A 22,656-nucleotide genomic window follows, 5' to 3' on the forward strand; every position below is an offset into this window, starting at 1 on the left:
TTTTTTTTTTTTTTGAAATAGCTAATATGCCTCCAAGTCATTTCTATGCAAATTAAATATTGGCATTTCATATTTTTTTCTCATATTTTATTTTACCATCAAGATGTTTTATGAAGAATTCTGTTTATGAGAGAGCTAGTGAAAGTTAAAGAATAATTGGTGTATTTCACTGTATGCCTGTCTGATATTTTAGCTAAGTAATTACCTATGTATTCACATTTAAATTATTTTCCTTTTCTTGGAAATTATATATATTGTGATTATCCGTGTAACCAAAATGATACTTCCAAATAATTCACTGCCCTATCTTTAAAACAGTTTTTAAATCATTAAGATGACTATTTATCTTTAAATTCCAAATATAATGAGGACTGTATGTATCTGCAAATTCAGAATTATATTTCCTATTCAGAAGCATTATATTGTGATTTATTTCTAATGTACTGAGAACACATCTAGTAGATTTCCAGGTATAAGCATAAGGGTTCAATGAAGTGATAACATAACGTTCTTTCAGAGTTTTTTAAAAAAGGCCAGGTATGTTTTTGTTTATTTTATAATTTACATGTAAAACATAACATTCATGGTGAAATAAACTATAGAATAAAAGATTATAGGATGATACTCACTTTATAAACTACGTTTTTATTTTCATTTTCTGATTGAAGAGTATGCTCCTAGCTAGCAGGTTTCCTGTCCAATTTAAAGTACTGAGTTGCTATGACATAATATCTTGGTAAATGATTATTGAAATAGGCAACTTTTTCCCATGAAATAAGCTATAATGTAGAGGTTTTATGTGTTTTTATTTTTAAGTGAATATATCATATCAAATTATTTGTGAAAGAGAGGGACATGGCAAATGAGAACACTAAAGATCATTCATTTGTGACAATATTCATACTTTAACCTTTTTCTTAGTAATATATTTATATTTACACCCACACATATATTTCTAGTCAGTAAATTTTACAGTATTATTTATTTGGGAGTGTCAGGAGTTGGGTAGTAGTGACAGCAACGTGTTCACATTTTAATAATAAGGACAGAATAGTAAATTATCTAAGATGAGAGCAGCCATTTGAAGTAGTTTTTAAAATATTGCAATAATATATAGTGTGCTCAAACCAGAGTAAAGTGCTAGTTCGTATATTCTCATCTGATATTTAAAAAGTTGTTTAAGAAGCACACTGTAAAAGGATTTAGATTAATCGAAATCAAAGTTGAAGTTATATAACATTAATGCTAATGTAGTAAATTATAAAAAATGGCAAAACACTAACATTTACAGGTATCAGAAACTTTTATTGTAGAATTATAATTCTACAATAAAAAAAAGTTTAAAGCCTTACTTAAAATGGCTAAAATTTATGTCATTTAAAAAATACATAAACTGCTTTTCACTTTTAATTTGTTATAATCGTTGGTTTTCAGGTCAGTGAACGTTTCTATAATATTTTAATGTTTTCATAATACTATACTGTATGCTTATAGATATTTTATTTAAATAATTACCTATATGTACACATTTATTTTCCTTTATTTTGGAAATTATAGATATTGTAATTACCTTTCATATAACTAGTTATTTTCAGAGCTTGGATACAATGATAGATGTAGCATTTCTAGGTCAAATATTTTACACATTTTTAAGGCTTTACATCAATACTCTTTTGTTCTCTGGGTTACTATAAATATTCTATCATTTAGTGAAAGCAGTACTATTCCTCCTTACTCTCTCTCCACTTGAAATACCTGGTTAGACTTGAAATATCTAGAGAAAATCTGGTTCTTTTTCCTTATTTTTTTCTTTTTAAATTCAGAATGTTATGATTTTCAGGACCTTCTCCATCATGACTGCCATCTTGTAAGACTGTTTCTTATTTTTTAGATTCCTCCAAAAACTGAAAACCAAAACCTGAACACAATAATAAAGACTTATTTAGAACAAGGTCTACTGAGGTTAATATTTCCTGGGCACGATTATGTATGGAATTTAGTTACCAGGAGCAGAATGTCTTATTCTGGTTATCTCAAATAATGAGCAAAAGTGTCTTGTATAAAAATACGTATGACCCGAAGATAAAACAGGATTGTCAACAGAATCTAAGATGGGAAATTACAGAATGGTGTCAGGGAGGGAAAACTTTTCCTCTACCCTCTTAGGTTCAATGTCTGGTGGCGTATGAATTAAACTAACAAAGGATAGATTGACAGGAGAAAAGGCATACGATATTTATTAATATTTTATGTGTATAGAATTCACAGAAAAGAAGGAAATATCAAAGAAGTAGTGAGACTTGTGGCTTAAATACCATTTTAACAAAGGAAAGGGGGTTTGGGCTTCAAAGGATGACCATTGTGGGAAAGCGAGTAGGAAATATATGGGGGGAATTAATGGAAGATAAGGGTTATTTTAGTAAAGTTTGTTTATGCACACTCATCTCAGTGCCTACTGTCAGGGAATGAGTCATTCTCCTTTTCCTGGTATGGGAGAGAGAACACCTACACATGGGAAATTTATACCACCTTCAGAAAGGGAAATTTACGCCCTACTTTCAGGTAGAAAAAAGGAAGGCAAAGAATTCTTCCTGCATTTGCCGATTCTCAATTGCCTTCAGCTCAAAATAATTCTTTTACCAAAGTGGCATATTTCGGGAGGCGTACCCTGATTCCCTTCAATGGCTATGTTCATAGAGAGAGACCCGGAAGGTCTGATACAAGGCAGTCTGATACAAGGCAGCTCTCAGAAACTTAGCAGTAAAAAAATTCTGAATAGTTGCCTCTGACTGACTCATTGTCTATTATGGCTCCTTCTGCCCCCTTTGGAAATGGCTAGAAGTTATTAAAAAATTACTAAAATATAGACATAGCACTTGGTTGAATTTAAAGAAGTGTAACCAGAGAGTGCAGAGATTGCCATTCTATCAGGACAAAATAACATATTCATTAATATTCACATTACTTTGATTCCAAGTCACAACCTGCCTAGAATGCTGAGTCCAATCTTCTCTTTTCTTTTTAATTTAATTTAATTTTTAATTCTTTTAGAGAAAGGGTCTCACTCTGTCACCCAGGCTAGAGTGCAGTTGTGAGATCATGGCTCACTGCAACCTCAACACCCTGGGCTCAGGTGATTCTCCCGCCTCAGTCTCCTGAGTAGCTTAGATTACAGGGGTACACCACCAAGCCCAGCTGTTGTTTTTTTTTTTTTTTTTTTTTTTTTTTTTTTTACATGGAGTCTCGATTTGTCACCAGGGTGGAGTGCAGTGGTGCAATCTCGGCTCACTGCAACCTCTGCTTCCTGTGTTCAAACGATTCTCCTGCCTCAGCCTCCTGAGTAACTGGGACTACAGGCATGCACCACCATGCCCAGCTAATTTTTGTATTTTTAGTAGAGATAGGGTTTCACCATGTTGGCCAGGATGGTCTCGATCTCTTGACCTCAGGATCCACCCGCCTCGGCCTCCCAAAGTGCTGGGATTACAGGCATGAGCCACTGTGCCTGACCAAGCCCAGCTAATTAAAAAAATTTTTTTTTTTGTAGAGACAGGGTCTTGCTATTTTGCCTAGGCTGCTCTCAAACTTCTGGGCTCAAGTCCTCCTGCCTTGGCCTCCCAAAGTTCTGGGATTACAGGTGTGAGCCATTGCCTTGGCCCAATCTTTTCTTACGGTAACTTGCCTCAGATATTTTGCAAGGTGATTAAAATTGCTTACTTACGTTGATTTAAAATTGATCTTCCCATTGTTTACAATCTCCAAGAGGAAACCAAGGCTACATCCTGAAGGAAATCTTAATCCCTGACCTTCAGGTGCTCCCTCTTCCAGACAGGCCTCACTATCTAGTAGAAGGCTTGCACCCAACCTCAGAAATGTTCCCATTTACCAAGGCTGACACAGAAGGAGCAGTACAAGTCTGCTCTGGGTTTACTGCTGAAACTCAATGTCAGCAGCTCAAAGCGCTATTGGTACTTGAGGAAAAGTGAGTAAGTTCTGTTTTCCAGTGTCACACTTACTTAAGGATATCAACATGAAACTAAAGAGAAAAATCCATGAAACAGCTGCCCAGGCTCTAGCAGATAATAATTCTAGGTGGTCAACTTTCAATTATTTATCTCTCTCTCATTTACACACAGCTGTTTTTGCCCAAAGCATGTCCTGGGCACCAGAGTGATTAAATATGGGGTGTATTCAGTATTAGCCCCAATTTTTTCCGGACCAGAATTTCCACCAGAATATTAAGCGATAATTCATCATTATATATCTATGTTATATCTTTGCAGGGAGCTGAAGATAGAGGTGAAAAAGGCCACTCTAATCCCCGCCTTCGTGGAGGTTGCATTTGGTTGGGGTAGATAGTAAATGCTTAAATATATACAAAAATGTAAGATAGAGAAAAAGGGTGTGAAATAAAATAAGATAGCTTCCCAGAGGCTTTTTCTGAGAAGATGCTATTTGAGCATAGCCCTGGATGACAAGAAAGATCAGCCTTGTGAAAATTTTTAAGGAAGAGCTTACCAAGCAGATAAAATAGCAAATAAAAAGTCCTTACAGCTAGATCGTGCTTGGCATGTCTCAGCTGCTGTAGCTAGAGTGACAGGAGCTTCATTCAGAAAAGAGGAGGGTCAAGGGAGAAAGGTCCTGAACAACGTACCCACTATAGTAAAACCTTAGTACTTCACTTTCATGGCCAGTTGAAGGGTTAAACAGAGGAGTTATAGAATCTAGTTTAGGTTTTAAAAGGAGTACTCAGCATTGTGTGCTGAGAACTTTAGGACAACTAAGGAGTTCATGGGAGAGACTATGATAGCTTGGACTAGTGTGGTAGCAGGGGTAATGGAAGGCGCCAAGACCCAGGTAAGTGATTTGGAGGTAGGTAACTGGGATATATTGTTAAAGTAATATTCACACTCCTGCTTCAATGTAGGGTGAATTTTCTCTCAGTAACTCCTGTTTTGCTTCTCAGACTGGACCTCAAAAATGTCTCAGACTCTTGTTGATATTTTCTACAGTACTTTATCCTGCCCTGAATAAATAAGTGGATATGGGGGAGTATATTAGTCTCCTAGGGCTGCCATAACAGAATACCACAGCCTGGGTATCTTAAACAATAGACATTATTTTTCACAGCTCTGGAGGTTTAGAAATCCAAAATCAAGGTGTTAGTAGGTTTGGTTTCTTCTGAGGTGTCCATGGCTGGCAGATGGGCACCTTTTTGTTGGGTCCTCACAGTCTTTTCTGTGTGTACATCACTATGGTCTCTTGTTCTTAGAAGGATATCTTTCCTGTTGGATTAGGATCCACCCATATGACCTCATTCAACTTAATTATCTCTTTTAAGACTTGATCTCCAAATACAGTCACATTGAGGATAGAGCTTCAACATATACATTTTGTGGGGATGCAATAAAGTCTTTAACAGGGAGGGTTATCACCTAATCTAACCCACTTTAGACTTTGCTTAAGCAGAGCCTTCTTAGCAAAGAGAGAAATAATTCATTACTTTCCTAAACCGAGCATATGTAAATGTCAAATAGAGATTAATATTTTTAACATTCTTTTTTTTTTTTTTTTTTTTTTTAGACGGGAGGGGGCTTTTTCTCCCCCCCCGGGGTGGGGTGGCACGATCTCGGCTCACTGCAACCTCCGCCTCCCGGGTTCACGCCATTCTCCTGCCTCAGCCTCTCCGAGTAGCTGGGACTACAGGCGCCCGCCACCACGCCCGGCTAATTTTTTGTATTTTTGGTAGAGACGGGGTTTCACCGTGGTCTCGATCTCCTGACCTCGTGATCCGCCCGCCTCGGCCTCCCAAAGTGCTGGGATTACAAGCGTGAGCCACCGTGCCCGGCAATATTTTTAACATTCTTAACCTCAGTTGTTATACAAATAGAGAGGTTCTAATATTTTATTGCCCCCTACTCTAATATCATTTTACTAGAGACCACTGCATTACAAGGACGGCCATGAGATTTTGCAAGTGATTACAATAGGTAATTTATATATTTTTTTGCCACCAACAGTAATTACACTATTAATCTCAACCAGCCTCCATGAAAATGTATGTCCCTAGACACAAGAGAAGTAGTGTAAAATTATAGAAAAGTTGTGCAAATCCATCCATGATACTGATAAATAATTCCACACACATTCTTATTGACAGTGGGTGGAAATATTTTTCCGAGTTATTTATGTAGCAGAATCAGTATAGTCATATGTAAGTTTTAGTTTTTTTTTTGTTGACTCATTCATTTGTTTATTCCATATAGCTACCAATTATTGTCCTTACCATTTGAGCCATTTGGCTAAATAATTTACATATTAAATTAATATGGTGGAATGTTTCTCATTTTACATGTTAGGGGACTAATATTAAAGTCCAAGTAACTTACTCAAGATCATCCAGAAAGTAAGTGTCACAGCCAGTTATCATACCAGATTTGTGTGCTTCCAAGCTGCATTACCTTACCTAATGTAACTTTCAACCAACCTTGAAAATCACCCATGTGCCTCATTTTGGAGTATGAGTGGAAGATAAAAGAATTAATAAAGGCATATCTCCGAAGAGTCTTATGATTTAGGTCAAGTGTGGTGGCTCCACACTTGTAATCGCAGCTTTTTGGGAGGCCAAGGCAGGAAGATCACTTGAGGCCAGGAGTTCAAAACAAGCCTGGGCAATATAATGAGACCCTGACCCCACAAAAAAATAAAAAAGAAATTAACTGGGCATGGTGGTGCATGCCTGTAGTCCTTGCTATTCAGGAGGCTGAGCTAGGAGGATTGCTTGATCTCAGGAGGTGGAGGCTACAGTGAGCCCTGATTGGACTACTTCATTCTGGCCTGAATGACAGAATGAGAACCTGTCTCAAAAAAAAAAAAAAAATCTTATGTTTTAAACAAGAAGATAGGCATGTAAATAAATAAAGTCCTGTAAGACTATGAATGCTATGATATAATTATACACAGACCACAAACCCATAAGGGATCAGGTGAATCCTTCTACCTCTTGGGGACTAGTAAATTTTCCAAATAAAGATACCATTTGAGCTGAATCTGGAAATATGTGTCCATTATTCAGATAATGCGAGTAGAAGTGAGGGGAGGAGATAGCAGTGGAGGGAAAGATTCCAGATGGAAGAAGTAAATTGAGGCCAGCACAAAATGGCACAGAGATGTTTGGGATTTATCCTTTTGGAAACTAGAAATACTATCAACTCTATATTAACCCATTACCTGGATAGTGGAAAATAGGAGGCGAGCACAGATAAAATGTGGTTCAGACCCACCTAATCCCAATTTGTGATTTAAGATGGATATTTAATACAAATGCATTAAATTAAAATGTTTAAATCGTTTGCTCTGTTAGCTGAGTAGTTCTTTCATTCTTCTTCACCATCCTATTCTTCCTCTTCTTCCTTTTTCGAATGAAAATAATTTTAGGTAACATCGGTTTTCATTGAATGAACTCGACATTTTATTTTCTAAATATCCCAGCAAGCAGTCATTCAGAGCTGCCTTGTTTTTGTCAGCTAACTCCTCGCTCTCACTGTCATTCTCCCCTTCACATTGCACAAATACTAGTTCGCTGGCAACAGTCAAGCCATCAGCTTGGAAATTAAATTACCTGCCATTCTCCCAGTTTTTCTCTGTGTAACCCTAGACTGCCCCTTCAGCTCTCCATGAGGCAAGTCTCTCAATATAACAATGAATGGGAAGAGTTTAGGGCCATATCTGTCAGTTCAAGGTCACAAAGGCTTGAAAGCAAATTCTGGGCTTTGTTCTTCAATGCTCTCCATCTTACCTTCATTGTCCTCCAAATTCTCTGCTTAAGAAAAAAAACATCTTGGGAAAAGGCATAGAAAAGAGACTTCTATTCTGTCACTGCCACAAGAAAGATTTTTGCACAGAGCTTGAGACAAACTGCAGAGAGCTGCTCCCACATGGAAGAGAAGCTAATAGACTAACAGACCTCTGTAAGCAAACACATCCACCTCTGATTGTACAGGTGGAGGGGCGTTCCTGAATTGCAGTAGGTACAGTGTAAAAATGTAATGACTCCTACATAATTATAAGTAATAAATTCACTCTGACGTGTAGATATTTCTCTCATTCACAATAGTTTTAATTATTTTCCCTTACAAACACGCTGCCTTTTGGTTATTTTCTTCCATGTTTTGCCATAACATGGTTAATCTATCCCTGGAAAATTGAAAGTTGACTGCAATTCAATATTCCTGGAACACAGAGCACTTTGGGCAGTCACAGATCCAGAGATGGAAAATTAAGCAGGCATCTAATCTTGGATGGCCTTTGTGCCATGCCTTTGGCAGGGGGAAGCCACTGGAGAGTTTTAAGCAGCAGAGGGACATGCTCATATTTGCATTTTAGAATGATCACTCCAGTGTTCCCTCAGCAATGGCAGTCAGGAGAATGAGAAGTGATGAGACCCTGAGCTAAGCAGTTTCTGTGGGGAAGATGTGGAAGTAAAGTTTTCCTGAGACAATGAGGACAAATAGTTAAGGGGGCAGTTTAGATGGGGGTCTAGGAGAAGCAATGGAGGTGAGGAGGGAAAAAGCAGTGACTGTCTGGCCTCGCCTCTAATGACTGAGTGAGCACCATTCGCTGAGAAAAGTCTCCTGGGAAAGACTCATAATTGGGAAAAATAAATTTTATTTTGGTAATTTAAAGTTAAGGTGACTTTTTTGTATTTACATAGAAATACCTACTATACAGTTAAATACATCAGGAGGATGTTTAGGGATAACATTGAGATTTGGGAGCTGTTGGGGTGATATAGGGGGTAGTTAGTGAAGTCGCAAGTGAGAATACTCGCCACCCTTCCCAAATTCCTAGGGTGTCTTTTGATATTGGTGATATTGATTTTGATATTCTAAAAAATATGTTGATTTTTTAAAAGTTGTAGATATTATTTGACTTGATACAATGGAATCTCAAGATATGGCTGTCCCCTCAACTTGTATTTTTCTTGAAGTTCTCTGATTTCTTGCTTCCAAATGCCAGCTTGCTCTCTAGATTTGCTGCTGTCCTGCCTGGGTCTGCAATCATGGTCACGCTCGAAGGTTCTCTTTTGCCTCTCTCTCAATTTCCTATATATCATATACTCTTTTCCAGTTTACTCCTTTGATTTAGTGAAGTGCAGCTTCCAGCAGCTTTCTGAGAAAGGTGCTTGTGAAGCAGATTTGTCAAGACAATGCTGTCTTTTATGTTTACATTTTATTAATTGGGTATGGAAATCCAGATTGGAAATTAATTGGTATCAAATCTTTTCAGACATTCTTGTCTTCTCAATAATAAGTTGCAGTTGAGAAGTCCAATGCTATTATACTATTATGTCTTTTGATCATAACTCTTTCACTCTAGAAACTTGTAGAATCTTTTTTTTCCCCTTTATTCTGGCATTTCATGACGACATGTGTCTGTTTTGCTGGGAACTTATTTGGCAGTTTCAATCTAAAAACTGATGTCCTTCAGTTCTGAAAAAAATCTCAGATTATTTTTTAAATGTTTCTTTTATTTGTTTTACAATTATCTCTTAAGGTCATATAACTTAGAGGGTGAACTTTCATTTTCTGTTTATTTCTTTCCTTAAAAAAAATTTCCTTGAGGATTTTTCAACTTTAAACTTTCTATCAACATTTTAAATTCAGCTACACTCCTTTTAATTTCTCAGTTCAAATGTTGTTGTTTTTTTAAAACTTTTCTTCATTATACCCTCCTCTAGCTTCATGTATATCATTTCTATAATCTCTCCGAGGATATTTATTTGTTTTCATTTTATTCTGTATTGTTTTCTATTTTTGCTGCTGCTTCTGTTTCTTCTGAGTTTTTTTTTCTGTTTATTTAATTTGATTTCTTGCTCATGGTGTAGTCATTCTTTAATTATCTGGTGTTTCTGGGCTGTGTCTTCATCTTTCTAAAGATTATCAGAAATTCTGAGTTCGAGCAGGAGAACTTATGTAATGATAAACATCTTTAAAAATAGCTGCACTGAGCCTTTTGTGTGTGTGTGTGTGTGTGTGTGTGTGTAGGCAGAATCCTCCAATTACCTCTTTCTTCGGAGCATTGGTCTAGACAGTTTCCCCCAATAGGGAAACCTTTTAATATCTCACATGGGGCATAGAAACCTGGATGTCAGCCTCCCCAAAATTCAGGGTAGGGGACTGAGTTCTAATTTAGCAGTTAGGTCTGTGGTTCTTAACACTGTTTGAACATTATGGTGGGAAATTTGAAAAAGTCTCATGTTCATGACATAGGCCAAAACAATTCAGTGACAATCTCTAGGGGTGGCACCCAGACATTTTTAAAAAAGTCTTCCAGGTGATCCTAATGTTTGTCTCAGGTGAAGACCCACTGGGCCAGCAGCATCAGCACATCTATATCACCTGAGAACTTTTCATAAATTCAAATTGTTGGGCCCCACCCTTGAACTACTGGGTCATACAGTCTGGGGTGGGGCCCAACAATCTATGGTTTAAGTAGCTCTCCAGGTAATTCTAATTCATGCTGAAATTCGAGAACTTCTAATGTAGATTATCACTTAATCCTTCTTCTCAGTGTCCTCGGTAATCCTTCTGGGTGAATTTCTAATCTTTCACCAGGCTTGAGGAAAGGCACTCCCTTGGCAGTGTACACTGGGTTCTAACCACTTTTTTAATAGAATAAAGCAATCCTCCTATTTTCAATTGCATCTATCTCCCTATTTTCAGACATTTTAAGGTCCACAATTTCTAATCTAGTCTGAGCTTCTGCAGTACAAATTAACTTGCATCTGACCTCCTCCTATTGCAGGTCTAGACTTTCATTTTATCTATTAACTCATGAGCAGTTATTATCTACTTTCAATCCACTTCTGTTTTTTATTGCCATGGTCTTCTCTCCTATTCTTCGTCTGTGTAGCTTTATGAATTTTTTATTGTTTTCTTATAAATTTTGGTTTGCCAGGAGAGAGAAGAGATAAAATTGGTCAGATAAAATACAAGACACCCAGTTAAAATTTAATTCCAAATAAGTAACAAGACTTTTTTTTGTATATCCTAATAAACTACTCTTCATTATCTGGAATTCAAATGTAACTGGGTATATTTTCTATTTTAAACATGAGGGGCTGATTTTTTAGAAAAATCTAATTTTAAGTCATGGATCTCAACAACTCTGGCATAGGGCAGTAAAAATACATATTCTGAATATTTCAAAAATAAGTTATTAATTTTAATGATACATCTTAAGAGGTAAAGCATTATAAAAAATTTAATAATTATAATTCCAAAATATAATTGAAATATGTATTGCCACTGCCTTTAATTTGGATTGAAGCTTTAATTCAATTTATATTAATCAAGTTATGCTTGCACTGAGTAGTATAGTGTTATTAGGTCCAATGGGAGACTATTTTACGAATAGGGCAGTGTAGTGGAAAAAGCATTGAAATTCAAGTAGTGCTGACTGGGAGTTAATGCCACACTCCCGCTGTGTGACCTTCAGGAAGGCCACCTTTCGCTTTTCCATTTGCTTATTTTTAACAGTGTGTGTGTTAACACATCATATCGCTTTTATGACAATGAAATAAGACAATTGTATTTACTGAATTTAGAGACCTGCAAAGGGCCTGGAACTTAGTGCTTGGTAAATATTATTTTCCTTCTTTCTCTCTCTCTCTTTTGGAGAAGATTTTGGAGACTGTACGGTAGGATCAATTTATATTTATGTTAATTATCAGTATTAACATATTTAACATATGAATATTAAAATAATCCATTAATTCCTTTAATATCTCTGTTAGTGAATGTATTATTTTGCTAGGGCTGCCATAACAAAGTCCCACAGACTGGATGGCTTGAGAGAAGTTGATTTTCTAGTAGTTCTGGAGGCGAGAGGTCTGAGATCAAGGTGTTGGCAGGTCTGGATTCTTCTAAGGTCACTCTCCTTCCTTGTAGATGACTGTCTTCTCCCTGTGGTTCCACATGGCCTTTCCTCAGTGCGTATCTGTGTCCCAATGTCCTTTTCCTATAGGAAAACCAGTCACACTGGATTAAGGTCCATCCTAATGGGGCCTCGTTTAGACTTAATTATTAAATATCTCTTTAAAGACTCTCTCTCTAAATACAGTCTCAGTCTGAAGTACTGGAACTTAAGAATTTAGCACATGAATTTTGGGTGGGAGTTACAATTTAGCCGCTAACCGTGAAGTAGATTTACTCATTATTACTTAAACACAGCTTACCCCCTACCCTATATTAGCTCCCTGCTTATTATGTACAGCTTAAGCAAGCAGTGTTTGAATTTCCATAATTTCCGAAGATTCTAACATCTTCATGTCAATAACAGTGTGAAACAACAACAAAAAATGTGAGATGAACAAATGTGATTCCAAGTAATAATTATGCAGTTCAAAAACAAAGTTCAAAAGAATGCAAAACATTGTGAAGAATATAAAGAATTATAAGACAGGATGCTTGCTCTCAAGAGCTTTCATCTCTGGATAAGGAGTCAAAATTAGTACCAATGAAACGATAAGGAAAAGCAACCATTAAATACAAAATCATGTAATTCTGTCTGTAGAGGAGCCTTAGAATGAGGGAGAAAGAAGTATCAGTGTGGGCTGTGCTAGTCTGAAATACTTCACTGAGGATGTGTTTATACTTGTACACTGAAAGGTGAATATAGTGGGTTATGTGAAGACACATGTATGGAAACCATCATAAATAAGAATTGAACTGTGACTATTTTCTTCATAGCACTAATAGCAGTCTTCACTTACTTCTTTTCTATTTGGTTATTTAGACTTAATTATTAAATACCTCTTTAAAGACTCTCTCTCTAAATACAGTCTCAGTCTGAAGTACTGGAACTTAAGAATTTAGCACATGAATTTTGGGTGGGAGTTACAATTTAGCCGCTAACCGTGAAGTAGATTTACTAGAATATTAGGTCTATAATGGCAGAGATCTTACTACTCTTGTCTCCTATCATTTTTCCATCATCTGGAATCATACTTTACAAATAATAGATGCTCACTATTAATTGAATAAATGGATTAGTATCGTAAGATGATAAGACTGGAATTGGAAAGGAGTCTCGGTAGGTGGAATAAATTTGATTTGTAGGGCTTTAAAGATCTGATAGAGAATTTAAAATTTGAAGCTGTATATAATGAGGAGGCTTTGAAGAATCTTTAGCAAGAATTATGCACGATGAAAAATAAGTTCTTAGATGACTGCAACAACCTAGAATAATTTTTCCAGGACAATTGGGGTCTTAAATTCACACTGGTCATTCTTGAGATGCCTGTTGTCTGAGTCCTAATGGTCCCTGATGAGCACAAGCTTCTTTGGTCATGGTCTTCATGGCCGTGGTTCTTTGTAGTCTGTTCCTTTTCCCATTTATTTACTGACCCTGTACCATGCCGTCAGAAACAAATTGATCACACTCGGAAACTTTATGTGTGAACAGAGTGTGGTTTTGTGCTACTCTTAGAAGCCCTACCCACTTAAAACTATGATCCAGAACTGGGTTTCATAGACATCTCTACTGCCTAAGGAGCCACCAAAGGGTGAGTCTGGCATTTTACATGTTGCCTGTGGAAATTAGTTTTCTCCATTGCCAAAAGGTAGGGTAAACAACCACAGTGTCTGCCACAGTTTGGCTGCCTTCTAGTGGTCAAGGAAGAAAGATTTTTTTCTAAGTTTTGTTTCTAGTCTCCTGTAGCAATAAAAATAATGCAATCAGAAACAAATTTTTTTATTTTTATTTATTTATTTTTTTGTACTTCTTTTTTTATTTTTTATTATTATACTTTAGGTTTTAGGGTACATGTGCACAATGTGCAGGTTTGTTACATATGTATCCATGTGCCATGTCGTTTTGCTGCACCCATTAATTCGTCATTTAGCATTAGGTATATCTCCTAATGCTGTCCCTCCCCACTCCCCCCACCCCACAACAGTCCCCGGAGTGTGATGTTCCCCTTCCAAGAAAATGTGGCACATATACACCATGGAATACTATGCAGCCATAAAAAATGATGAGTTCATGTCCTTTGTAGGGACATGGATGAAACTGGAAAACATCATTCTCAGTAAACTATCGCAAGGACAAAAAACCAAACACCGCATGTTCTCACTCATAGGTGGGAATTGAACAAGGAGAACTTATGGACACAAATTTTTTTTATTATCTTGCCGTAGAGATGTGTTCAAATGTTCAGTTTTAAATGAATGTAACCCAGGCCCACAATAAATTACTTAGCTGACTGAAATGTGAGAATTTGCAGAGAGATGCGTCTTGGAGAATCATCTACCTCCATGGCTCTCCTTAGCTTTAATGTGTGTAGTTTCTGCTCAAGACCCATCGGGTCCGAGAGGGTGAGTCAGGAGGGAACATCTTCATTTCCTGAGTGGCACATTCAGTTAGGGGTGGTCCAAATAAAAACACCCCTATGCTCCAGTGTTATATAGTCTTAGCCTCACTCAATCACCCACGTCCCCATGGTGAGGGGCTTTGGCCTAGGAGACAGAAATGGAACACACTTTGATTTGGACTTTAACAATGGCCTTTTTCTTTAGCCAGCCAGCCCAGTAGGCCCTCAATTCTACACTTCAGGTAAATTCCTCTTGTTAATTTTTGATTTTGCCCATAATTTATGCTTTAATATTTTTATAAATTTTATTTCTGAAGTAATAAACACATAATAACAGAACAAATGATACAGAAGAGACTCATCAATTATCAATAGCAACGTCTCCTACTCTAATCTTTCTGTCCCTACTCCAGCTTCTTAGGGACAAATCTCTTATAGCTGTCTGTTATTAGTTGTAGTTGTACCATTTTCTTTCCTTCCTTCCTCCCTTACTTTCTTTTTTCATTTATTTTTTTCTTCTTCCTTCCTTTTTTTCTTTCTCTTTTCCTGGAGTTCTTACTCCCAGAGTCTTCTATTCTCATGATCCAATATAGAGAGCTTTTTATGCTTGCCTCATAGCATTTATTCTGGGGCTTTCCTTTGCCATCTGGCTTTGTTCAGTTTCCTGTTTTTTAGATTCCTTCTCATTATCTTGACTTATTTTCTCGTTTTGTTCCAGCTTAACTTTCAGTTTCTGTTTAAGAAAGAGTTCATGGGAGGTAAATTTATGATATATATCTCCCCTCTGCACTGCTACACACACACACACACAGAGAGAGAGAGACAGACACACACACACACACGCACACACACAGAGAGAGAGACAGACACACACACACACGCGCGCGCGCACACACACACACACACACTTTTTTTTTTGAGACAGAGTCTCGCTCTGTCACCCGGGCTAGAGTGCAGAGGCACGATCTTGGCTCACTGCAACCTCTGACTCCCGGGTTCAAGTGTTTCTCCTGACTCAGCCTCCTGAGTAGCTAGTATTACAGGCGCACATCACCATGCCTGGCTAATTTCTGTATTTTTAGTAGAGACGGGGTTTCGCTATGTTGGTCAGGCTGGTCTCAAACTCCTGACCTTGTGATCCACCCACTTTGGCCCCCCAAAGGGCTGGGATTACAGGCGTGAGCCACCATGCCCGGCCACACTTCTTACACTTAATTAATAGTTTACTATAGAGTTCTACCTAGATTGTAATTTCCCCTAATAATTTCCCAGGCATTGCTTCACTGCTTTCTAGTTTCTAGCAATGGTGAAGAGAAGTCTAACATGGTAGTTTGCAAAGAAGGACTGGGTAATCCTTTGTAAGTGACTTACCTTTTTCTTATCTCCAAACTTTTAACAAAGATTGTTTTTAAGCACAGTGTTCTGAAATGTTACATGCATATATTCATTTTTTTTACTCTTTTTGCTGGTGAATCACTTGAAACTGTCATCCTCAAACTTTTTGTTTGCAGGACCATTTTATAGTCTTAAAAATTATTGAGATCCCTAAGAGTTTTTTAGATGTGGGTTATACATAACAATATTAGATATTAAACCTGATAAAATTTAAAAAATATTTATTACAAATTCACTTAAACATTACAAAATAAACATTAATGTTTATATGTTATATTTTTAATGTTAATAGTTATATTTTCTTAAAACAATTACGAGAGTGGCAATGGTCTATATTTTGCAAATTTTCTGAATGTCTTAATATAATATAGCTGAATTTTCATACCTGATTCAGGAGATGTTGTGTGGGTTCATATATATGTCATTAGAATAGAGAGGATTATTTTAAAAGCTTTTTCAGATGATTGTGGACATTCTTCTTTTAAAACTACACCAAAACTCAACAAATGTTAGTTTCTTAAAGGTGAATAGCAAAGAGCATATAATTAAATTTTTATTTCCTCTCATATATAATTTATTGGCCGAATTTTCACTACAAATTAATCATTTACTGTGCATGATTTTGGCTCAGCTTGTGTTGTTCATTTGAAAAACAATTGCTTCTTTCAGTTATGTATATCTTCCCAGTGTGGACATATTTCATTATACCATATCAAAAAAAAAATACATTCATGAATATTGCCAGAAATCTCATTAGAAAAATTTTTAGGTATTAGGAAGCTGTCAAACTTATGGTATTGATAGAAGTTTTCCAAAACTCTAATCTTCATTTGAAAGCTTTAATTTTATCATTGAAAATAAATTATCTCAGTTTTCTTATATGACAGTTTTTTATGTTTCATTCATTTTTGAGTAAACATCTTTTAAATATTTAACTCTGAATAGCCATAGTCTGTCAGTCATTCTTCAAAGATAAAATGATGTTCTATGAAAAAAGTAGCTAATTCTTTTTGCAGTTCAAGCAATCTCATAAGACATTCCCTCTAGGCAATTGTATGCTGGTATGCAGCAGAAGGACCTTATGCACTTTTCATTTTGGGACACAATATTAAAATGTCATGTCCTAGCTTTAATAAAATTAATACTTTTTTTTGATCAATTAAGGTAATTTTTAAGTAAAACTGGCATTTTTTTCCCCCTGTGAGTGCATGGCAGTAGTGAATTCAGTGATTCCTAGTACAGTTTAATGCTACTGGGCTTTCAAAACAAATATTCTACTAACTTTTTTTTTTATCTTTTTTCTACCATTTCTGAGGTTTCTTTGGTCTTTTTTCTCTATATTATGGAAGGTTGCCTCTACCATATTTTCTGATGATTCTATTGAAAAATAATTTTTAGTAGATTTTTTAATCTCTAAAGACTCTTCTTTTGTAATTCATTTTTCACAGCATCTTTTATTTTCTTGAGTGGCCTATGTACTAGAGTCTCTTGAGTATGTTAATTAGATATTAGATAATTTTAAAAAATTAAAAAGATTTTTTCTAAATTATTATTTGTGCACCTATGTTTATCTTAGTGTTTATTTTTCATTGTGCTACAATTTCCCTGAGCTGGAGATCCTTGATTTCCTGTGATGTTTAACAAAGAAGGACTGTGTATCTTTTATGGATGTCTTTTACCTTTATGAGAGTAGAAGTCTTTTCACTTGGTATCTTCCTTGAGGGGAGTTCTGCAAGGCATTCAACACTGTGACTTGTAGGTTTAGTTTCAGGAGGGACTTGGGGGTCAGGATTTGATTCCCATGAATGCCAGAATGAAGAGAACTGTGTTGCATGGCACCAGCTTTAATATTCAAAACCTCTTCACTGAGTATCTTAGAAAAGGGCTGTGGCTACTTATTTGAGACTTTTTATCAGCTGTCAGCCCTCTGTGAACTAGAGGCAAAGAGCTAAGGAGATGGAGATGGCATTACATATAAAAATATCTTTATTTAATTGCCCAAATAGAGTTAAATAACCTTATTTTAACTTCTAGGTAGAAATTGATTTGTGGTCTCAATTTGTGGCCATTAATTCTATTCTTCTTGATAAGTCTAAATCATTCAAATCCTTTTACATTATGACTTTATTTTAAATTACTGCATTGCCTTAAATGTTTTTAATGCTCTCATGGAGTCTTGGAAAGAACACAAGTTTTGCAGATAGGGAGACCAAATATGTAAATTTGATTAGGTTACTTAATCTTCATAGAGCCTCAGATTATTTATAAAATGGAATGATAATTGTTTCCTTACAGTTTTGCTTTCACAATTTGAAATAATACAATATGAGGGGGAGATCTCTATTTTTTTTATCTGTGGCACACTGTAGAGTCTCTCATATCAAATGAGCACTCAATAGGTTGTACCAGTATAAATTAATACAATTTTGGAGAAAGGGTCACTAGAAGAAATAGAGAAGGTTAACAATCATGACGAGACCAGTAACGGAGAGCACACATGATCAAAAGCTTACACACTTTTAACAAATAGAAAGTTGGAGAACAATGTATATTTAATAATTGTTGTTTAGGTATTTTGTTAGATTTTGCCATTTATTTACAAATGCATATAGTACAAAACTACGTGATTATGTTTAAGTATGTAAATAATAAAAGCTGATTTTATATTAATGTGAAATATGCTTTTGTTTACATCCATATGCTTACATATTATGTAAAATATAAGAATATTATATATTCTTTTCTAAGAAAAAGAAAAGTTGAATTGAAGAATCTAACTGTAGAGGTGGAGGAAAGTTTGAACAATAAAATGTCACTACGAGCTGCATTTTTAAATGTAACAGTGATTTTACTGTTTCCCTTAGAAACAGAGTTTGGAAATATAACAAAAGAAATCAGAGTATTATAGTTTAGTAAGTATTTATTATTATTTAATAAGACAATTATACTTTCCTTTAAAAAATATCTTTCCTTTTTCTAGATAAGAAACTGTGGTGGGCAGACCAAAACTTAGCTCAGCTGGGAACCTGCAGCAAAAGAGACGGAAGAAACCCCACCATCCTACGGAATAAGACTTCTGGGGTAGTTCATATGAAAGTATATGATAAAGAAGCACAGCAAGGTAAGTCACACTAATGAATTTGTGCCAGGTTTTGAATACATAATGTGCTCTTTTTTATACTAGCTCCTCAATTCAACAATAGAAGGTTTCTATTCTTGCTTCTAATAAAAACAGAGAAAAAAGGAAAACGTTGCTTACTACTGTAGGAGAAATACCTTTACCATAGGTGCCGAATGAGCTTTGAAAGCATTAGCAAACCTGCCTTAGGAGCCTTAATTTGTCAGGTCTTCAAAGAGGTCTTATCCTGTTCTTGACTAAAAAATTACAAGAATAAGAAAATATATCCTGGCAAAATAGATACAATGCATAGTTAAGCCCAGAATCTGAATGAACTACGGGACTTCAAATGAACTGCATCAACAAAAGAATTCCATATCCGAAGCACTATGTTGTTTGGCTGTGAGCATTTTGCGTTTTTGTTTTTGGTTGTCCAAATTGTGTGCAGCGAAATGGAGTGAGAAATAACAGATGGTTTACATAGGTAGACTCGTCACACTGCCCAAATGGCAATTGGGTTAGAGATGGCAGCCAGTACAGCCCCACATCTGCTGGTCCTTTCTTACTTTTTGCTTCATAATCCATGACATTGGCAGAATTCTCTTTCTAAAAAAAAAAAAAAAAAAAAAAAAAAAGTACTGCACTTTCATACATTAGTCTCTTCCATGAAAATCCTTAGCTTCACATACTTTTCTTAGGAAAAGTTTTCCAGAATGATTTTGAACACTAAGATAGGGATTTTCATCTGAAGGATTTGAGGTATGTAGAGTAAAACAGAGAAGAGTAGGGGGAATAATAGAAAACCAAGGGGATTGCTATTTCTGCAGATAGGTAATGACCATCAAGCAAGCAGAATGTATTGAACATACCAATTGAGAGCGCTGCCTGCACATCAGGAGATAAAATGGAGATCGGATTAGGATTTGCTTTCCCTGTACAGAGAATGGGTCACATTGGTTTGGAATCTTTACTTGCCCCAAGCAGAAGAAAACATATTACTTATTCATACAAAATTAATCACTTTGGAAGAAAAAATTGCTGTAAACATTTATCTGAAGTATTTATTGGGTTCCTTTCATTGTTGAGAATTTATGAATGTTTGTAGATTCACATATACAGAATGTATGTGCCCCCAAGAGAATGTATATACATACATATACCTGAGAATGTATGACCTGAGAATGTACATAATACCCAAATGGTTATCTATTTGTTCTCTGAATTTTTTGAGTCATGTCCACAATAATAAGGATATTTTTCACTAGCAATTCAGTAGTGAAACTTTTTCTGTATCAAAATAATTGTACTGACATTCAAGTCATGGGAAATAGATTATGTAATTGAGAATAAAATACTGGTACTCAGTAAATAAAACATTGAAACATTTTCTCAGATTTCCATAGAATATAATTATGTGTAAAAGCTCACAGTACTATTATAAATCTTAGTGAATAACGCGTACATATGAGATTGTATCTGAAAACATAACATTAGAAAATAATGAGAGAGAGAGGGAAGGTGTGCAAGAGAGAGAGAATTTCCAAACAAAGCATTTAAAAAATATTTACCCACTTTTCCAAACTGTGAACAAGCATATGCTTTGTTTTAAGCTGTAAATTAACATGTCAAATTTTCTAGATGTAATTCGAATGAAGTTTTTAGGGGAAACATTTAGTATATGATGCTCGGTGCATTTTACTCCTGTTAATGAGATTTTCCTCATCTTTTAAAGATTTGATTCTATAGGTATAATTGGGTGTTCTATGCTCTGTGAAAGTATTGCCAAATGAACAAGGACCTCTAGCATTTAGAAATCAATGGTTTAATATGACTAAACTTAAAATTTAAGCAATGAAAATACCATTTTTACTAGAATATGCTGATAAAAGCATCTGTATTAAAGACAATCCCATTAACAGAATTACTGCAGGTAGTGTAAAAGCTTCATTAGTATGAAATATGACCAATTTAGGACTCTTTAAGGTGTTAACATTACTACCTATTTGGATTTCAAAGTACAATTAGTGATTTAATATATCATTTTTGACAAAGATCACTGGAGAGTTGAGAATTCTTGTTAGTCAAGTGGACTTTCTAGCTCCACTAGAGATTTGGGGCATGAGGTTTCAACATCAATATCATTATAAATTATTAAGCCAAGCTAGTATTTATAATTTGATAGATAACATAAATTTAAACATAAAACATAAATTTGTTACATAAATTATTACTTTTTAATTTTACTATATTTTCTACTTTATATGTAACAGAAAAAGAACCTTATTGTAAATAAGAATTCATTATTTTTTACTTTTTCTCTCCTTCACTATTAATTTCTTCTTAGAGACTAAACAAAGGATATATGAAATGTATATGGTTAGTGTTTAACATTAATTGTTGAAATATATTAATTTTATTGTTTATCAAAAATGTAGTTCTCTCTATATATCTGAATATTTATCTGAAATATTATATATAATACACGTGGCTATTTTTGCAATTATATTAAAAATGTACAGCCCCAGACCCAGAAGGTCCTTTTTTTCCATGTATCTTTGCTATTATCAAGGCTATATAATCCCTCACATTCTCTTATTTATTTATCTATTTTTTGAGATGGAGTCTCACTCTGTCACCCAGGCTGGAGTGCAGTGGCACTATGTCAGCTCACTGCAACTTTCGTCTCCTGGGTTCAAGCAATTGTCCTGTCTCAGTCCCCCAAGTAGCTGGGATTACAGGCACCCACTACCATGCCTGGCTAATTGTTTTTGGATTTTTTAGCAGAGACGGGTTTTCACCATGTTGGCCAGGCTGGTCTGGAACTCCTGACCCCAGGTGATCTGCCCGCCTCAGTCTCTCAAAATGTTGGGATTACAGGTGCGAGCCACCGCGCCCCTGGCCACATTCTCTTATTTTTACAAGTTCATTGTTTTTCCTAACCTATTTCTCTTTACTTCTTGTTCTTTTTTCTTTTTCTTTGAGACAGTCTCACTCTGTTACCCGGGCTGCAGTGCAGTGGTATAATCTCTGCAACCTCTGCCTCCAGGGTGCAACGATTCTCATGCCTCAGCCTCCTGAGTAGCTGGTATTACAGGTGTAGCCACCACGCCCAGCTAATTTTTGCTTTTTTAGTAGAGATGGGGTTTCGAGACAGTCTTGTCTCAGAACTCCTGACCTCAACAGATCTGCCCGCCTTGACCTCCCAAAGTGCTGAGATTACAGGTATGAGTCACCGTGCCTAGCCTCTTCAATTCCCTTATTTCTCTTTCTCTCCAAATGTTGTTCTTTCAAGCTTTACAGTTAAGTATAATCTGCCAATCTCTCCCCAGCCTTTCAGACTTGGTAGTTGAAATACATCTGCATCTAAATACATCTCTCTAAAAGATTGGCATTACATCAATATATCCATGCTTTCTACAAAATGAAATATGTAGATTGTCAGTATATAATTATTATAAATCTAGGCTGGGGGTGGTGACTCATGCCTGTAATCCCAGCACTTCAGGAGGCCGAGGTGGGTGGATCACTGGATGTCAGGGCTTCAAGACTAGACTTGCCAACATGGTGAAATCCTGTCTCCCCTAAAAATACAAAAATTAGCCGGGCATGGTGGTGGGCACCTGTAATCCCAGCTACTCGGGAGGCTGAGGCAGGAGAATTGCTTGAACCCAGGAAGTGGAGGTTGCGATGAGCCGAGATTGCACCACTGCACTTCAGCATGGGCAACAGAGTGAGACTGTCTCAAAAAAAAAAAAAAAAAAAAAAAAAA

The 22,656-nt window shown here is 36.0% G+C and overlaps 1 protein-coding gene across 2 annotated transcripts in view; it reads left to right on the plus strand.

The window, feature by feature from the left end:
- Nucleotides 1-22,656, plus strand: part of LRP1B (LDL receptor related protein 1B) — a 1,938,417-nt gene that overhangs the window by 1,356,164 nt on the left and 559,597 nt on the right. For both annotated transcript variants that reach the window (XM_058434432.1, XM_032145942.2), the window contains exon 33: nt 18,750-18,890. In XM_058434432.1, coding sequence (XP_058290415.1) covers nt 18,750-18,890 — 141 coding nt within the window. The remainder of the gene's footprint in view (nt 1-18,749; nt 18,891-22,656) is intronic.

The sequence above is a fragment of the Hylobates moloch genome, unplaced genomic scaffold, assembly GCF_009828535.3.
Source record: "Hylobates moloch isolate HMO894 unplaced genomic scaffold, HMol_V3 SCAFFOLD_24, whole genome shotgun sequence".
NCBI classification, from domain to species: domain Eukaryota; kingdom Metazoa; phylum Chordata; class Mammalia; order Primates; family Hylobatidae; genus Hylobates; species Hylobates moloch.